We start from the raw sequence: 19878 nt of genomic DNA, 5'->3' as shown, positions 1-19878 counted from the left end.
TTAGCTGAATCTCCTAATAAAATCATGATGGGATTTCAAAGAAAAGACTTGATCTCCAGGGAAAAATAATCAGCTGCTATGAGACATGAAATGCAATTTTTTAAGAATCTGGAATTTTACTGATCCTGGAGATCTTCCATCTCATCACAGCTGAGACCTAAATTGCTAGAACTTTGGATCCTTTGTCATTGATCCTTGAAGTCAGATGTGCCATGAATAACAAGAAGAATTACAATACTATGAGAGTAGTGGCAATTATCTGACTAGAAATAGAAATCATAGAGAATTTATTTTGTGAAGATTCTCATGCAGAATCTTGATCTTGTCTTAGGACAAATGCCTATCTTAATAGTATGCTTACACCCATGAATCTGATCATAAATATTGATACCATCCCACTTATGAGCAGAGAGTGAGGAATGCATTCCCAGCATTCCCAGTAATGCTACAAATCTTAGTATGGGCAGAGTGAGCTATATAAGACATGTCAGTATATTTCAAAAGAAAATTTTATGTTTCATTAGTTCTTTGAACATGATTTTTTTTAAGTAAGCTCATTTAAGAGGCAAAACATCTTATAGAATGCATTGGTAGTTAGAGTCACCTACAGGCTACACCTTGGGCTTAAGAAGGAATAAATGCATGTATAGCAAGAACAATTGTCTCTTTGGAACCTTAAACAAAAGATATGGGTAAACTCCTCTATATTTCCTTTCTGGGGTAAAAAAAAAAAAAAAGCTTTATGCTTCCTTGGCCTCTGGCTTCCTTCTTTTACCAATAGGGTAAAGACTACCCCAACCCCCTGTATGCCACCATTCTCCCAGGGTATTGTGTCAGAGCACTGGATATTATTTCTCTGGGATATTATTTCCCAGAGAAGTTCTCTGGGCTTCTTTGTTGCAACTCCTGCCTCTACCCTTCCCCACCAACTACTCACATACATGCAACAAAGGTAGTGATTTGTACTATACTTTCCTTATACATCTAACATATTTGCACAAATACCAGTAGAAGTTAAAATAGGAAATGAAGGTTCATGTCCTATATTTTTATCTGTAAATTTTTAATTTAGGGAACTTTGATTAGAATTTGAACTCACTGGAAATTTCAAGTCCTTGTTCAAATTTTCCTGGGTGGACAGGTAAATGTAATTAACAATTCCTGGTGGTGAAAGATGGAGAGTAAATGTTCATTCTGAGCTGCACCATCAAGCTCAGGGATCTGGGAGTGGAAGCCTTGGCTGCATTGCCCCACTTTTTCCTGAGGATGTCTGCAGAGCATTCATGGCAAGCTATTCTTGTCTGTCCTGGCAAGTTCTTTGTTCTTCCAATGTTTGTTCAATCTTCCATCCTATTCCTATTCTCTTTCCCTTTCTTTCCCTCCTCTCACCTTCTATTCCTAAATTTGAGAGTTTGCTTAGTTGCTCTGAATATCAAGATCATCTGTCATATATTTTCTTTGCTTAAAATTCTGAAACATGACATAAACAAGTGATGAAAATCACTGTGGTCTTTTAGGTTTGAGACATCACTCTCTCAAGAAATTAACTTAATTTGAATGTAAAGTCATCATCATTACAAAAATAGAAAAAGGCAGAAATTACTACAAACCAAGACACTAAATAAGAGTTGATTTCGAGGCATGTGAATCAATCAATTTACAACCATATATGGAGTTCCTCTGTGAGTCTGTGGGAAATCAAAAGGTAGAGAGGTGGCTATTTGTCAAAGAAATTTTGCAGAAAGCTAGATCGAAAAACTGACTGTCACTACAGGGGTGGACAGGTCAGTAAGTAGATCAATATCCTGCCATATGGATATAGTGCTAGATTGATAGCTATACAAGAGGTTAGAACAGGTACATTCATGTGTCACTGGAGAGTTTATTATACTGGTATAAAAGTTCTTGTGGCACATGTAAAGTATGACATGGGGGAACTGGGCAGAGAGGAATGGATTTATACCGTCACTGCCAAGGTAGGCATTGTGAATTGGTGCCAAAACCTGCAAGTCTGGGGAAAGAGCATCATGCCTTTAGGGAATATATCTTTTTCAAAGTCCTTTTCCCAGGCCTCTACAATCACTGACTTCAGAGTCAGAACCCTGGACATAGCAGATTTACCTTCAGAATTAACTAACAAGAGACTCAGAATCAATAGGTTAAATTAACTCAGGCTGCTAGAGGGTGACTACTGGCTTAGAAATATACAGGACATATATCCTTGAGAAATAATTGTTTCCAAAAGCGGTCACCAGCATGAGGGAAGACAGCACCATGGACAGCTCCCAAACAGTTGCAAATTGCCTCTTTTTGCTGCCAGAAGCACTGAGTAAAACAGGAAGCTCAGAAAGGAGTCTTCTACATACCCTCTTACTATCTTCACTCAGGACAACTTAAGAAATCCTTATATTTAATAAGCTCTCTGCTTGGTAACTCATATGTTTGGCTAACAATATTTTCAATAAGTTCCTTTCATCCTCAAGAACTTGAGTCTCACTCCTTCCTATGCTTCACCAATTCCCAAGATAGCAAAAAAAGTCTTCTTGGTCTCCAACCCATTTTGTCTTAGATTATTCAAGGACTAAAGGATTCCCTTAGGAGATTCACTGTGTGGAATAAAAGCAATTAAGGATCCAAATAAAAGAATTAATTGCATGTAAGAATGTGGACTTGGATGGAAAGATGTTTAAATGAGCTCTGAAAGAAACAGACTGCCAAGGGCAATTTTCTAATCAAAGGGGAATAAAAAAGATTCAATCTCTATTTCACTCTAATCCAGAAAACATGTCCTCATGGTGAAGCGCTCTTGAAATGGACTCACCAGCTGAAGTGGAAAAAATTTCTAACATTTCAACATGAGAAGGAACAACATGGTCAATGAGTCGAGATGCTGAACAACACAGGGAATGCTTCAGAAGAAAGTTTGCTTTGCTTTGTTTTTGAACAAAAATCCATGTTCCTGAAGAAATGTGCCTCATTCCTATAGAAATCCTGGGGCTCTTTCATTAGAAAGTCACGGAGCTCTTTTGGGAAATCTTCCAAGTTTCTCATTGTATGAAATATAGCTATTCCCCTTTACTCCTTTATAGAGGGGATAGAGCCACAGTGTTAGAAACAGATATTAACATATACCAGTAGACATTTTCTTTGGATTAAATAGTTGAACAGTCAAGTTCAACTTAATTAAGAGTTCAAAATAATTAAAGGTTAAGAGATTTGACTTTTGTTCCCATCTTTCCAACATCTCACCAAATGACTTCACTTGGGGACTTCACTTGATGCTATTTCTCAGATGATCTTTGGGTCAGATTGCCCATCCAGGTATAAAATGGAAAGAGCAATACTTCTCCTAGGTCTGCAAGGAACCCTGTTTATGATCTGAAGGTCGTAAAGCACTTTATAGAAAAAAAAGGCATTGGAAATACACATAATGCCCATCCCCAAGAGCTGTTTGTTTTGTGTCCACTGCCCATGCCCAATACTTTGAGCTTTAGACTTCTAAGGACTGGAGAATGTGCTAAGATGAGTCTGATTTTGTTTTGTTGCAGAGGTGACAGACAGGAAACTGACTGTGGAGGAAGAGGAAGCCAAGAGGATAGCAGAAATGGGAAAGCCAATATTGGGTGAACATCCCAAACTAGAGGTCATCATTGAAGAGTCCTATGAGTTCAAGGTCAGGTCATAAGTGAGGTCTAATTGAGTAATAAAGTAATGGGGTGGGAGGTAGAAGACCTGGAGTTTTTATCCAGTTTAACCACTGATTATGTGAAGTTGGAACTAAAACAAATAACTGTCCCACCCTAGTCATAGCCTGCCCTTTTGTAACATGGAGAGAATAGAGTTGGCCATTTGTATCCTAAGACCATTGTGAGGGAACATACATGGCATATGGACTAAGTGGACTGTGAAGCCCCTAGATAGAGCATCACAACTGCGATGTTTTTTGAACAAAGATACTAAAATTCACTACTCCAGGGCAAGGTTTATTAATATCATTACCATTGTTCTCTATTGCATTACTCTAAATATCCAATGTCAGCAGTCACAATCAAAGCAAAGGAAAATTTGACAGTTTGCCTCAGAAGATAATACCTAAGGCGAGTCCTTGCGTAACTTTCAAAATCCTCATGGAATCCCCTGGAATGCAGGACATCTTTCATTCCCTTGAATGAAAGTACCAAATCCCTAACGTTCTGAGCATTCTAACCTCATGTTTCCAAGTTTTATCTCCCTGACAGAGTACAGTGGACAAACTGATCAAGAAGACAAACCTGGCCTTAGTCGTGGGCACCCATTCCTGGAGGGACCAGTTCATGGAGGCCATCACTGTTAGTGCAGGTAGGAGGCGCTCCAGATGGTCACAGGCCATGTGGGGAGAAGCGGGCAACACATGAGATAGAACAGCCACATCAACAGTCCACCAGTTTCTGGGAAAGCCTGTGGTCCAGTCTTCCCAGCTGACATACCTCCACCCTGGATAATTCCAAACCTCTTTTTCAGCATTTACTGATGGGTTCCCTTACTGGTGACCCAAGCACAGCAGGTGTAACCCAGAGGCTACAGCTGTGTTGGAATGTGCTGGAAGGGTCTCTCCACCACCACTACCTCTCAGCATCACCAAGGCCTCCTTTCACTGCTGAGAATTCCTGCCTTGTCTCCTTTCCTGAGGCTTTGTTGTCATAGCAACCCACAGAGTTATATCCCCCAGGGTCAGAGAAAAAGTACAGCCAGGAAGAGAGGGCTGATGCCACTGCTGCCCCACTTTTCACTTCGTCTGCTTCAGATGCTCCCACTTCCCCCTCTGATGACCTTACTTTGCCCTTAAAGAGACAATAAATAGAACATAGGCCACAGAATCTAACCCCCTCCTTTTTCAAATGAGGGAACTGAGATTCAGAAACAAGAGGTGAGTTATTCCCAAATTGCAGGTTCTCTTTGTGGCAAAACTGCCGTGGAACCCAAGCATTGTGATTCCTGCCCTTTCTAAGCCCAGCTTTCACCACGTGTGTCAAAGCACAGGTTGCCCTTGACAAGATGCCAGGTGCCTCAGCAGACCCTCCTCTCCTGGACTGCTGCATGGGCATTTCTGCCCACATTTCCAGAAATGGACAAATGGGGCCCATCCCTGCTCTGTCCCAGGGGTATGTAGAGAGTGGCTCTCGCTCTCTGGTACATCCCCATGATCTGGAAGGACACCTGTCTCTCTGGGACTAGATAGTGACCAGAACCACAGGTTATTGCAACAATCGTATCAGGAAAGCTGAGTGGGAGCTCCACTGGCATCCAGGGAAAAGAGGACATGCAACTGATTTTTGCTTTTCTTCGCCTAAGCAACCAAATGCAACCTGCTCCGTCCTCTTCTTTCTCCTGTGACCTTGTCCTTCTCAAGTTTCCCTGTCCTATCTCTTGGTCTTTTCCTCTTTTTTCTTCCTTATTCCCTGCCCTCTCTCTCCCACTGTCCCTGAGTGTCCTGCATTTAGATTGACCAATGGGACAACCAACTGGTTTCCCACTTCCCAACTGTTCCTGCCCACCCCTTGATCTGCACGTCCTGGCATTCCAACTGATGATGCTCATGATATGCACTGGACTTGACTTTCTCATGGAGGAGGATCTGATCTCTCTCCCTTTCTGGGGCCTGTTTATCTTGCCTGCAGCAGGAGATGAGGATGAGGATGAGTCTGGTGAAGAGAGGCTGCCATCCTGCTTTGACTACGTCATGCACTTCCTGACAGTCTTCTGGAAGGTGCTGTTTGCCTGCGTGCCCCCCACAGAGTACTGCCATGGGTGGGCCTGCTTTGTCGTCTCCATTCTCATCATCGGCATGCTCACAGCCATCATCGGCGACCTGGCCTCCCACTTCGGCTGCACCATTGGCCTCAAAGACTCAGTCACAGCTGTTGTTTTCGTGGCATTTGGCACCTCTGTGCCAGGTGAGAGCGAGGGTTGCTCGGGTTCTGCATTTGACTTTATTAGCTTCCTCACTACCTCAGATGTGAGCTTTACAATCTCTGTCCTTAAGGTGCACAAAAGTCAAGCAAAGGGATTAATGATGATATTACTAATGATGGTTAACATTTATTGAGCCCTTCTGATGTGCCAGGCACTGGGCATGCTAAGCAATTTACAAGTTTATCCCTGTCATGCTCACCCAAATCCTTTTTATAGAGATACTTATTATCCTACTTGACAGATAAGGAAACTGAGGCCCACACAGGTTACATTACCTGGCCAAGTTGCCCAATTTCTTAACCTCCACATTATACAAATGGAACACAAATTATGTAATTCAGAGAATATAGATATTGCTCTCCTTCTGTTTCCTTCTGGCAGTCTCTGGAAGGTTAAAAGATTAGCCCATTTGAAGATTCCCCAGTAGAAATGGCCCCACGCATTCTTGGCTTTCTCTGCTCAGGACACCTGTGAATACAAAGTATTTTCCAGAAGGACAGGCAAAGGAAGCTTAGTGAGTTCTTGTCCTGTCATGTGATTAATTACATATTTTTTTTCCCATATGAACACGAGAGTCAAACAGCAACAGGAGTATGCTTCTTCATGCACTAGACTAACATTTACCACGCCCATTACATTCTTGTGCTTGTTGCTGGAGGTAACACAGATAGGCTTCCCTCTCCATGTGGAGCTTATAACCTAATGAAGGAGACCACTCTCAATTACTGTAATTAAAATCATCTCATAAGTTCCAAGAGGAAAAAGTACAGATGCTGCGTGCATACGAAACAGGGCACCTGAGCCCGGCCGAGTCAGGGATGGCTTCCAAGGGAGGCCGTATGTCAGCTGGGCTGGGAGGACAAGTAGCAGCTAGTAGATGAGAGAACCGCATTCCCTCAGGTTCCTTCCTTAGTTCGGTTGTCTCCAGGGTGCCTGAGCGGGCCTCCAGTTGCCATGGGGAGAAGCAGAGCATCCTCCTGCAGGAAGCTTAGCTTCTCACTCAGGACTGCTATCTGGACCAAGAGCTGGTGTCCTCCAGGGAGCATCTGAGTCCACATTACACTCTGCCCCAAACCCCAGCACAGACCAGTGGGATGATCTGTGTGTGTGGGCGATGTGAGAGGTTTGGCTACTGACTCTTGGTGGTAGGAACTTAGGTAGATGGCCCAGGGAAGGTTTTGTGGAAGAAATGCCCAGTGATCTCTGTTCTCAGGCCTTGGGGGACCTGAACAATCAGAGGGAAAGATCAGATATGGGAAAAAGGAACAGACGTGGCAAGAAATTGCAGAGGCTCAGAGGCAAAAAGGAAAAAGCAAAGCAAGGTCATAGGCAAGGAAAGGTAAGAGTTTTTCTCTGGGAGATCTGTCTGTGAAACCTGGCAACAAGGAGGCGAGCTCAGACAAGATGGACAGGGAAATGGCTTGGGGCACTTCCAAGCCCTGTGGTGCTCCAGAGAACAGCTGGCTGCATTGGGGGCTGGTAAAGAGCTATGCCGTGGGCCACTCAGCTGATTTAGGGGCCTTGGTCGAAGCTCACTGGATGCACGGTGATGGTATGGAATGGCTCTTGCTAACTTCTTAGCTAACCTCGGGGAGAGTCCCTAGCCTTTATTTTCCTTACCTATTGAATAATATGTTGGGCTAGAGGCCCCTGACAATCCTTTATCTAAAGTCAAACATCCTGCGAGACCCTGCAAAGGCAGAGTCCTGTGTTCCCCAAGTCTGTGCTCACCCCTCATGTCTGTCCCTATCAATCCAGCACCTGGCACAGCACTGAGCCCCTAGGTATTGCACAATAACTGTCCAAGTTAAGTGTATAAATGTCCCACATAACAGTTGCAACCAGGTATCTATTGTAAGCAGCTTTTTAAAGTTCCCTGGAGAGAGATCATGGGAGAGCAGACTCCCCTTACTGAAAAAGTAGGCAATACACCAGCTCGGTAAAATATCAGAATCAGCAAGGCCCTCAGGAATCTTTCAGACTGTCAGATGAAGGTGGGAAGTCCAGAGAAGTGATGTGACTTGTCCAAGGCCACACAGCTTGTTAAAAGTACAGTGCGGGGTAGGAGGTAGCCCCCAAACCCCTGACGCCCTTTCTTGGCTCAGCCCACTGACCCCGCTGCCTTTTGCATGTATTCGAAGGCAGATCCTCCACAGCTCAGTCTTCACCAGCTCCCGTTTGTCTGTTCTTTTCCAGATACATTTGCTAGCAAAGCTGCTGCCATCCAGGACGTGTATGCAGACGCCTCCATTGGCAACGTCACGGGCAGCAATGCCGTCAATGTCTTCCTGGGCATCGGCCTGGCCTGGTCCGTGGCTGCCATCTACTGGGCCCTGCAGGGACAGGAGTTCCACGTGTCGGCCGGCACACTGGCCTTCTCCGTCACGCTCTTCACCATCTTTGCGTTCGTCTGCATCAGCGTGCTCCTGTACCGCCGGCGGCCCCACCTGGGCGGGGAGCTGGGTGGGCCTCGTGGCTGCAAGCTCGCCACGACGTGGCTCTTTGTGAGCCTGTGGCTCCTCTACATACTTTTTGCCACGCTGGAGGCCTACTGCTACATCAAGGGATTCTGAGCCACAGAAGGAGGCCTCGCACAGGGCAGGCTGGGACTTCTCCCAAGAGGAGGGCTCTTCCCCACCTGTGACCTCTCCTGGGTGAGGGGCCCTGGAGGGGCCACGTCAGGACCCGAGCCCCAGGAACTTCAGCCGACTCCAGCCCTGGCAGTGAACTGAAAGGGCAGGGTCTTAAACAGAATGGAGGAAACATCCACTTCACAAAGTATTTAATTCAATACCAATCAGCAACAGCAAGTCACAAGTCATCTCCTGCTCACATCCCTGGCCCCTTAGCAAAGGTCAGACCCTTTCACCATCTTCGAGTCCACCTTCTGATTGTCCCTTGACTTCTGTTTCTTTAGGGGCAGGGTTTCTGCAGTCTGTCCAATGCGATACCTCACTGCTCTCTCACTCAGCTGGCGAGAAGTGACAGGGAGTCCTAGCTATGTGGCTGGTTTGGGGTTCTCTTCCTTGTGATCTTTATTGTGGTTGCTTTCATTTTCCCATCGGGTTTTGCGCATTGTTAGTTGTCTGTTTTGTCTTTTCTTTCTGAAGTTAGTGACACAGGTGCTGTGAAGGGGCTCGGTCTGAGCTGACAGCAAGAGGCATGCATTTCAGATCCACAGCCCCCCACCCACCCACACTGGCTAATGGCTGTCTTTTGGCTCCTTCAAGGTCTTGTCCTCCATCTCTTTATTATCTCTGAAGTCTTTAGAGCTGGTGGCATCTGGGGGGAAGTTGGTTCGCAACCCGTGCAGGGCGCTAAAGAACAGTGGGGACTTGTGGCAGAGGGAGCAATATATACTTATGTCTAAGTCAAGGTTAAACAAAGTCATGTTTCTTTCCTCTGCCCTAGCCCTTCAAACCCTGTGTGTCCTTGTGTCATTGTCCATGCTTAGCCCTCTGCACAGGGGGCCATGGGACAAAAATAAGAATGGTATGTCATGGCAGAGGGCAGCTGGGGAGACAAAAGGCACAGATGCCCTTCTTGATATCTTTGGCTCCGTATCTGAGGCAGGAGAGGAGCAGTGTCCAACGAGCACGATCTTTAAGAGGAAAGATTCTATTTAAAATGTCAGTGCTCCGAGAAATGTCAGCCTCATCACCTCCTCTCTCTCCTCATGCACCATTCTAAGCGGTCTGATGATAATCCTTGAAGTAATATAAAAACACAGAGGTTTATGAGCAAAAAAAGGAGGGATAACCTTCCACCTCTCCTGGACCCTCAGGTCACATTTGAAGGTATTTTCACAAGACAGAAACTGAAATTCATCTTTCCTACATTCCTGAGTGTTTTTAAACCTCACCAAGCTCTTTTTCCAGTCTGTGGGCTATTTCTTGCCCCAGGAGGAAGTATCTTAATTGCCATAATCCCATGGAGCCTGAGTTTATAGGAAAAGAGATAGTCATACCCTACAGATCTTTTTTCCAACAAATTTTGAAAGGACCTGGCTTTAAAACACACACACGAAAATACACCTATGAAATCATCACAAAACTGCCCACAGATGTTTAGGCTTTCTGCATTGACATTAATACATTTTTTAAGGGGGAAATGGAAATTAAAGCAACACCTGTTTAATTTTAAACACATTTTTTAAGAAAAAATTGACTAAAAAAGAAACAGTGCTCATGTCATAAGCTATGTTGACAGTCGCCAGTGGAAATGTTGGGTTGGTTTAAAAAAAAAAATAAAAGCTATACTTATATCTCTCTAAATGCTGCTTGTTGCTCCCTGTTTTTATTCGGAAAGGTGCAGGAGGCTGGCTTGGGCTGCTTCTGGAGCAGATGTGGTTGAGGGGTGGTGTTATCTCCCCTTCGTATGTCCTATTTGCATCTGTCATCTCACATTCCAGTGAGCCAGATCCAGTATTTTTAAAGCACAAAAATACTTCCGGGAAATGCCACCTGTCAAAATCTGGGCTATAAAGAGGCTGGGGGGCATAAGTGGCGGAACTGTGTGACTAGGGGGACTGGGCATCTGGTAGTGTAAAGACAGGGGGGGACAGGATTCCCGCAGGGAGGACGATGCCTGTGTTCAGGACCATGGGCTTTATCAGTCATTGATCTACTCACCATGCATTCAGCAAATGTATTTTGAACACTCCCCGTGCTTTGAATGGCGCACTGGCCGTGCAACAAAGAGCAGAGCAAAGCCCGACCTCCGGAGTCTCACGGTCTAGAGGGGAAAGCGAAACTTCTTTTAGGCAAGTCCCTTTTGGTTACAAGAAACAGATACCCATTAAACTGATTGGAGAAATGGAGGGGGAACTGTGTGAGAACCTGGTGGTGGGTGCTTATGAAACCCTTGAGAGAGGCACAGCAAGCCTTGGGAGCCTGAAAGCCCCAGGGATCAAGACCAGTCTCCATTCCCCAGTACATAGTGCCTCCATCCCTGCCTTCTCCGCGGGCCGTGCCCTTCTCTCCCCGAAGGAGCTTCCTCTGCTTTGTCTCGCACAGGGCCCAGCACAGCCACCCACCCTGATACTAGAGCATTGATACAGAGCAATAAGGGGCATTAAACCTGGCCAAGGACAGTGCTCAAATAGCTTACGGGTCACGTCTGAGTTCTTCCCCTGCACGCACAACTGCAAGACCACTCAGGTTTAGGAAACAACAATTGCATTTGTTCAATAAACAAGGGAAAGCAGAGTTCGGAGGTCACAGTGGCGGGTTACCTCATCCAAACTAGTGTCCAGGGTTTTGAAGTCCTAAACAAAACGTGTCTAGGATGGTGTCTTCCCACCACGAAGGGTCTGGAGCATGTGGCAGCCAGACAATAGGCTGGGATCCAACTCACAAAGACAGCGCGGGCACAACAGGAGATCCTCCCCAGAGCCGCTGCGATGCCCCAGCACGGCACCCGACGAGCAACACTGAAAACAGCACCTTAGCAGCAGAACAACTAGACAAATGGCCACACTCTGTGCAGCTCAGACAGGAGCCCGACTCCGGGTCTTCGCCTTCCCCTCCAGGCTACTACAGCAACAGAGCCGGGAACAGTTTCATTTGCTTAGCAACAGGCAAAGCCTCTGAACTTTTCTCCTTGGAGGTTGGCTGCTGGGAGCCTCTCCACATCCTTAAAAGGGCCGCAACAACCTTCTGAAAGATTGGCATGGGGGGTGGGGGGTGGGCAGAAATGGCCCACCCCAGAATCGCTGAAATCCCGAAAACACTGAATCATCCCTGAAGGCGCTGGCTGAATCCTGGGGGCCGCGTCTGCACTCCCCAGTATTTCCTACCAGTCGCCACCCTACCAATTCTTCGTTCTATTTCGCCTGGGGCTTTTCTACTCACCAGCAACCCCCTCCAGAGGCACCGCTTGTAACAGCCTTCGGCTTGGACTCCCATTTTCAGCAGGACCTCACAGCTCCATTCCCACAGGAGCAGCACCCCACCTCTCTTGTGTAAACTCTCAAGGAGAGAATGTAGCCAATGCCCCATCCCCAAAGGCAGCGTCCTCTGTAGGAGGCTGAGAAGGGGGGGAGTGGGGGGGGCGCCCGCGGCTCTATTTCTTTGGGCCAGGGGGACTTCGTCCACTCCAGGGCTGGGGGCAGCCACATTGTTCCAACACTTGCCCTTCCCAAAAACTAAGTGGTGAGAAGGAAACTTGGGGGCGTTTGGACCAAGGTACAAATCAAATGTGCAGCTCCAGGCCGTGATACTCTCAGAGTGGCATAACCAAGTTCCTGGGGAGCAATGGAAAGAAATATTCGGCCTGGAGGAACTAGGACACACTTCACAAAGAACTTGACATTTAAACAGGGTCTTGAAGGAAGAACTGTGACTTGCCCACGCTGCATGGCTGGGCGCGAGGGGCAGACATAGCAAAGCAGCGTGCTGGGAAGCAGAGACTGGAGATGATGTAGATGTGGTGTAACCACAGCTGGCATGACTTGAGTACAGAGTTCAAGAGGGAGCATCATAGCATGGCCCTACTGTGTGCTCTGTGGAGGAATGAGAACTGTCTGCAACAGGATCCTGACAGCACTTCAGGCGTTTGCCATGTTGAAGGTGCTGCTGTGGTCTTTAAGTTCTAGCCTGGCCTTAAGGCGGCCAACCATGGGATTGAGGAAGCGCCGCCAGGAATATAAACCCTGCCCCGGAAGATGACAGCTGGATAGCAGTGAGGTGTGCATGAAACAAAACAGCGCAAAACAGTAGGCAAGAAGGATTTCGCTAAAAAATTTGCTGTTTCTTGCCAACCAACAAAGTTAAAAATGCAAGCTGCCATTTGGTGATTAAATAGGAGATGCAATATCATAAAATCCATTTTTACCCATCTTTTTTTTTGGAATCATTTCTGGGTTACCCAGACATTATGCTTTGCCAAGAGAGAAGCTGGAATGGAGACGGGGGATGAGTGGTCCAGAAAGGAGTTTGAGGGGGGTCCTCGAGACCTGGGTACTAGTCTAGGTACCCCCACTAACCACGTCTGTGGACTTGCCCTCTGGATCAGTTCCTCGAGCTATAAGTAAGTTTTAGTAGATGCCGCTGAAGTCCATTACTTGCAGCTATAACACTGGGATTCTAGACTATATATCCACTGTGTGTGTGTGTGTGTGTGTGTGTGTGTGTGTGTGTGTGTGTGTGTGAGAGAGAGAGAGAGAGAGAGAGAGAGAGAGAGAGAGAGAGAGAGAGAGAGAGAGAGAGGTGGGGGGGAGGGAGGGAGAGAGATTAAGGTGCCTGTCAACCTTCTCGGACCATGCACTGCAGATGTCCCTTCGCAGTCCCTTGGCCCTATGCCCCGTGTATTCATCAGTGTGAAAAGGACGCTGCCTGCCTGTAGGGGCAGGAATGGGCACAGGGCAGGTTTTCTATGATTCCAGCAGACAGGGTAAGGGAGGACTCAGAGTCCTAGAGCCCTCGGTGGTTTTTCAGGCTTTTATTGGGATTTACCAGGTATCCAACAGGCAGGGGTGCTGGGGGGCCAAGAGGTTGGCAGGCTTCCCAGCCCCCAGCAAGTCTTCACTCTGTCTGGGCTCTCTGGTGATCTCTGCTGCTCTGCTCTCTCATAGTTCTGCTTCTGCTTCTACTGCTTCTTTTCTGCTGGCGTCCCTGTGATGCCGCCCTTAAAAAGCACAGTCTCAGCTCAGGTGAATCCCATCTACCTATGCCCACACCCTACTCCAGGTGCCCGCCATCAGGCATGCATTCGAGACCACAGGGTTCTATCATCTATCCTAATGGCAGGAGGGCAGAAAAGCCTGACATTTTTTACCTTACCCTACAATCCAACCCCTTAGGGTTTTCTGCCAGACAGTCTATACAAGTCATATACGTTTCACTTGGCAATAGAACACCGCAGCCATGGCCCACAAAGCAAATGAAATATATCACAATATAACAAAATACAACAGAACACAAATAAGTCCAGGCAGGGCCCCAACCCAGTGGCAAAAGACAACATTATTGGCACCAGTAGATGATCCACCACTCCTGCTGCCAAAGGCACTGCTCATACGAGAGAGGAACCACTCATGGCATCTGCCACCACACGCCAGGAGCCGTCAGGCTTCCTGGCTTTCTCCGGCTGCAGTGTAAGCCACAAGCCGCACACCGCATGCACTCCCAGGAGGCACTCACTCTTGGGTTGGCGATTCTGTCCTGTTGGGGGTAATCGCCAACCCTTAGGGTTCTGTCTGCGGTCCCTCCAACACTCGGCTCTCATAGCCACCCATGCGACTCGCAGACCCCTGCACTCAGGCCAACCCTCTGCACACGCGCATGGGTCAGGGCTCCGTGGATACAAGCTCCTCATGCGGCCTCTCTTGGGTCCCCTCTTAGGCTTGGGCTCCACCACAAGCCACGTTCCCCACCTGTTCCCCAAGGACGGGTTCCTCAGCTCCCCACCCTCACTCAACCCTGAGCAGGGCATCACCCACGGTGATTTCAAGAGACTCGCTGGCCTTCAACATATTTAAGCTGCATAACAGCCACTCAGGGCTTCTCAATCTTAGCACCAGCTTTTGCCTTCTCAATTGGCTTTTCTCCTCTGCCTGGCTGCTGGGCAGTACACCAGCTGCTTTTGGCCACCAAGGCCCACTGGCCACCCCCAGATTCCCATCTCCGGGGGTGTACAAACAATCCTTCCCCAGGGCCCCCAAAACATATCAAACTTGCCAAGGCCCTCTGCCTTCTGGCAGGATTGTTAGTCCATTAGTCCATCAGTCTCTTGGCCTCTCCCTGCATCAGCACTGGCGAGCTCCGAACAGTGGTCCTTTCTGCCCCGATGATTCTGCTGCCTCAGGGGTCATTGGCTGGTCCTCTCGGGCGTCTCCTCCTCCAGGCGAGGTCTCGTCCCATAGCTCCCAGACCCTGTCCATCTCCTGTGCCACCATGCCATGTGCAGAGTTGTCACAGGCTCACACAGTCTGTTACTTCTCAGTCCCTCCAGGTCTTCGGAGGGCTCCATACCCGTCTGCATGGAGCATCTTGCCGACTAAGCCAAATTGTAAGTGCAGGACAGGAAGGCCACTGGGCAGGTTTTCTATGATTCCAGCAGACGGGGTAAGGGAGGAGTCAGAATCCTGGAGCCCTCAGTGGCTTTTCAGGCTTTTATTGGGATTTACCGGGTACACAGCAGGCCGGGGGGCCGAGAGGCTGGCAGGCCTCCCAGCCCCTAGCAAGTCTTCACTCTGGGCTCTCTGGTGATCTCTGCTGCTCTGCTCTCTCGTGGTTCTGCTTCTGCTTCTACTGCTTCTCTTCTGCTGGCGTCCCCATGACGCCGCCCGTAAAAGCCCAGTCCTAGCCCAGGTGAATCCCATCTACGTAAGCCCACACCCTAGTCCAGGTGCCCGCCATCAGGCATGCATTCAGGACTGCAGGGTTCCCTCATCTATCCTGATGGTGGGAGGGCACAGAAGTCTGATATTTCACCTTACCCTACACCGCCGTAGTGCACATGTTCATTTTCAGCACTTTTTACTGACTAATCCACAATAGTTTCATCCTCTCAACTCATTTATTACTTAATATTAGCTGCTGTAAAAAATAACTGCCAATATTTCAGTGGCTCAGCAAAATGAAACTTTCTCACCCACACAGAATCCCAGGAGGAGGTTTACGGTCAGCAGGTGCTTCTGCCACAGACGGTTCAGGTTTTCAATTTCCTTCCATTTTGCGAGTCTGCGTCTCTCTGAGGTCTTGGACACGTCTTCCAGCAGCAGATGGGGAGAAAATTAGGGCGGCACACACAGTTCCAGCTGCCTCCACGCCAAAGAGATACTCGCCACTTTTGTATTATTCTGCTGGTTAAAACCCAGTCACTTAAACTCACCCAAATACAAGGAGACTAGGAAAGAAAGTCTGGCTGGGCAGCCACTCCCCACTGACCACCCTCGCCTACAATACATGTTTGCCCCTGCCATTAAATATAGCTGTGATTAAAGACAGCTGTTCGTAGTACAAGCGACCAAGAGTAACCTATGTCTATGTGAAGTTTTATGGTTTACAACAAACCCTTCCTAGGCATGTGCTGGAATCAAATAAGAACAACAAGAGGCAGATATTATTCTCCTTTTATTAATGAAGTTCGGAGAGGTTAAACGATTGCCCAGGAGCACAAATACAAGTTTTCTGATTCCAGATCTAATCTCTTTCCCCAGTGTCATGGCCTCCATCACCAGAATAAGGAATGAGACTCACAGGAGGCTGGATGTAGGGTAAGGTAAATAATTGTCAGGCTTTTCTGCCCTCCCGCCATTAGAATTGATGATGGATCCAAGCGGTCCTGAACGCATGCCTGATGGCGGGCACCTGGAGTAGGGTGTGGGCATGCATAGGTGGATACACCTGGGCTGAGAGACTCGGCTTATAAGGGCGGCGTCACGGGAACAACAGAAGGAAAGAGAGACCAGAGAGGAACAGCAGAGCGAAAGAGTGAAAGAAAGAAAACAAGCAAAGGCCATGAGAGCGAGCCGGAGAGCCCAGGAAGAGTGAAGACTTGCCAGGGGTTGGGAGGCCTGCCAGCTTCCCGGCCCCTAACCCCCCCCCCATCCCCACCCCTCCGGCACCCCTGCCTGCCATGTACCCAGTAAATCCCAATAAAAGCCTGAAAAGCCACTGAGGGCTCCAGGACTCCTCCTCACCCCGTCTGCTGGAATCATACAGATCCTGCCCCATCCCTTCCAGCCACTACACTGGGTGTGGCCAGTGAACGAGCCCCTGGGCAAGGCAGCCAGGGACCAGCATGAGGGCAGGAGGAGCCAGCCGGCAGCTGGTTCTCTCGTCCTTCAATCCCTTCTCAACTCTGTCTCCATCCTCACTGAGCCAGGAGCTTCCTTTAGAGGCAGCAGATTGGACTGATGTTCCAGAAAGAGCCAAGAGCAGACTGGTGGAAATTTCCACAAGGGAAATTTCACTGTGATAAAGGGCCTTGGGTTGGGGAGTCTAATTGTACACAATTAATAATGGGATGCTGTTTGGTCCCAGGGAGGGGTGATTCAAAAGACATCTTCCTGGAATGGTTATCCAAAACAATTCTTGACATCTTCACAAGAGAACAGGGGAACCAAACTGTCTTTATAAATGAGATTAGGCTTGACTCATAAATTCAAAGGTGTAGGGTAAAGAAAATATCAGGCTTTTCTGCCCTTCCGCCATCAGGATAGATGATGGATCCTTGTCCTGAATGCATGCCTGATGGCGGGCACCTGGAATAGGGTGTGGGCATAGGTAGATGGGATTCAGCTGAGCTAAGACTGTGCTTTTAAGGGCGGCGTCACGGGGGGACGCCAGCAGCACCAGCACCAGCACCAGCAGCAGCCGCAGCCGCAGCCGAAGCCGAGAAGCAGCAGAACGAACGCTAGAGAGCCCAGATAGAGTGAGGACTTGCTGGGGGCTGGGAGGCCTGCCAGCCTCCCAGCCCCCCAGCCAGCACCCCTGCCTGCCATATGCCTGGTGAACCCCAAATAAAAAACCTGCAAAACTACTGAGGACTCTGACTCCTCCTTTACCCGGTCTGCATGGGATCAGAAAACCTGCACTGTATCCAGTCCTCCCCTTACAAAAGGAAACATTGTTTCTTAAAAATCTGTAAAGGAAGTGACCCAAGGTTAACTCTTCTGCCTCCAAATCCTTAGATTCTGATTTCCAACCTTAGTTCTTTGTGCTCAATCTCTGGGTTTCCCCCTACTTTAGATCTGCAGATCTGGTTGTCACTCTGAGTCCCCAGTCACTGTGATCGAAACTACGTGTTACTTGAATGGGATGGTATAATAGCAATTTACTCTTTGGCTATCATCAGTGCCTCCAGCTGGGTCTTTGTCAATCATTTCTCTTTCCATGATTTTGGCCAGATGTTAAAACCTAAAGGTCAGCAGGCTTGATGTGTTTGGTTTATGAATATTTTTTAAAAGATTTGTTTATTTATGCATACAAGAGCTGGGGTATGGGCCAGAGATGTGGAGGGGTGGTGAGAGGATTCAGCAGAGACAGAGTGGGGAACAGAACAGGAAGACTGACCGAAGTACACTGCTGAGGGGAGCAGCGGGGCGAGTCAGGAGAGGTCTGCTGTGCCAGGTGGGTAGCTCCCTGGCAGAGAATTGAACTTGTGTTGCAGTAGCTTCATAGGTTGCATCTTAACCCTTGTGCCACCAGGCCCTGATTCATGAAATTTTTTTTTTTTATAGAGGCATGTTTTATTTATTTATTTGTTTGTTTGTTTGTTTTGTTTATACATGCACTGGGTACAGTCAGAAGCGCGGAAGGGTGAGAGAATTCACCAGAGCCAGAGCAGGGAGCAGAGCAGGCAGAAGGACCGAAGTACACTGCTGAGGGGAGCAGCGGGCGGCAGGAGAGGCCTGCGCGCCATGTGGGACCTTCCTCCGGTGGCCGGGGAGCAGCCGGGGATCGAACCGGTGCCGCAACGCAGCGCTCAACCTCTGCGCCACCAAAGAGGCCCTGAATATTTTTTTTAAAATGGGATAATGGTCAGTGTTTTAAAACTGAAACATCTTTTGTGACTCTCCCTGCAACGTAGGCCTAGGGGTGGTAACAGCTCCACTGCTGCTAGCCCTGGATTCCAGCACTCCAGCCATGCTTTGAGGTTATTTCAGTTTGAATGTGCCATTCATCGCTGTTGACACAGAACTGATGATAGAAATGGTCCCAGTGAGCAAACTCTTAAAACAGACTCTGGGTTTGGGTTGTTCGTGTATTTCAGTAGCCCAGGGGTGACTTCCCTGATGCGGACAAGGGAGACGCAGGTGGTTCATGGGGGATAGGGCATCACAGCGACCCACGTTATCACTGAAGGTGGCATGAAATAAAGAGCAGGGCAATGTGTCTGGAGATCAGTGTTCCTAGCACTCAGTCATTAGGGCAATAACAATGGTTATAAAAACCGCGGAGTCACCTGACTCTTCATATGGCCTTAGAGATCATATTCAGGTTTAAATAAAAAACTAATTAAAGAGCTGTGAATATGCTCATGGACAGTTGCAGGGAACTTGAAAGTAGCCCTTCCTTTTTGGCAGCCAGTGGGAGGATAAGGATATGGACCAAACCTAAGTTGCAACACCAATTCAATGCTCCATACCATTAGACCTTTTCAGGACACAGGCAAGGGAGGGGTGAAACCATGAGATATGTAACTTAAAAGACCCATGAAGAACTGGGTCCCTAACCCAGAAACTCTAAAATTGGACTTGCAAAGTAGCATTCCATCATGAAATGGAAGCGGTAGGTATGGAACTGAAGCCACTCACATCAGGGAGGCACAGCTAGCTGTCAGAACAGGTGGCTCAGACCTACAGCTGCTCTTCTTCTTCTTGTACCATACTATGGCTTCCCCGTGGCCAGCTAACAAATGAGGGAAAGGCAAGACTCTACTTCAGGGATAGATCTGCACAATGTGCCAGCACCAGCCAGAAGTGGACAGCCTGGTGCTGTAGCCCCACTTGGGTGGCCTTCAAAGGCTGTGGAGGATGGAATCCTTGCAAGGGCAGAACTTGAAGCATTTCATCTGATTGTTCACTTTGGCCTGAAATATGGGTGTACAGTAATTCACATGTCCTTTGAGATTTTGAAAGGATGCTAACTGGTGATGAGGAAGTTTGGGGAAGAAATGAGTGTATGGACCTCTTGGATGGGGTCCACAGTATGAAGATGCTAGTGTTCTACATTAATGCCTAGCAGAGCAAGCATGGCGGTGGGGGCTGTCAACAATCAGATGGACAAGGTGATGCATGCTGTGGGCCTCATTTGGCTTCCTTGTCCAACCCCTCTGATGCTTGTTCAGTGGACCCATGTCTGAAATGGCCCTGGCAACAGTGCTGCACTTGAGTTGAATAACTCCTGAGTTGAATAGCTCCTGCCACTGTAGACAACCTGCTAGTAGCAGGAAGGTCAACTATTGATAGTTCCTCTT

The 19878-nt window shown here is 47.9% G+C and overlaps 1 protein-coding gene across 9 annotated transcripts in view; it reads left to right on the top strand.

Moving 5' to 3' along the window:
• Positions 1-10216, top strand: part of SLC8A3 (solute carrier family 8 member A3) — a 153139-nt gene extending 142923 nt beyond the window's left edge. For 7 of the 9 annotated variants that reach the window (XM_037503592.2, XM_037503596.2, XM_037503595.2 and 4 more), the window contains 4 exons: positions 3549-3673; positions 4239-4338; positions 5658-5933; positions 8149-10216. In XM_037503592.2, the coding sequence (XP_037359489.1) occupies positions 3549-3673; positions 4239-4338; positions 5658-5933; positions 8149-8525 (878 nt within the window). In that variant the 3' untranslated portion in view covers positions 8526-10216. Of the gene's footprint in view, positions 1-3548; positions 3674-4238; positions 4339-5657; positions 5934-7165; positions 7287-8148 lie in introns of those variants that run through there. The other 2 variants (XM_037503598.2, XM_054691306.1) reach the window with 2 other exon arrangements.
• Positions 10217-19878: the final 9662 nt, after the last annotated feature.

This window comes from Talpa occidentalis, unplaced genomic scaffold (genome assembly GCF_014898055.3).
Source record: "Talpa occidentalis isolate TD23 unplaced genomic scaffold, MPIMG_talOcc4v2.1 talOcc4.11, whole genome shotgun sequence".
Lineage (NCBI taxonomy): Eukaryota > Metazoa > Chordata > Mammalia > Eulipotyphla > Talpidae > Talpa > Talpa occidentalis.
The sequence above is the reverse complement of the archived record's forward strand: the minus strand, read 5'-3'. Positions and strand labels throughout refer to the sequence as shown.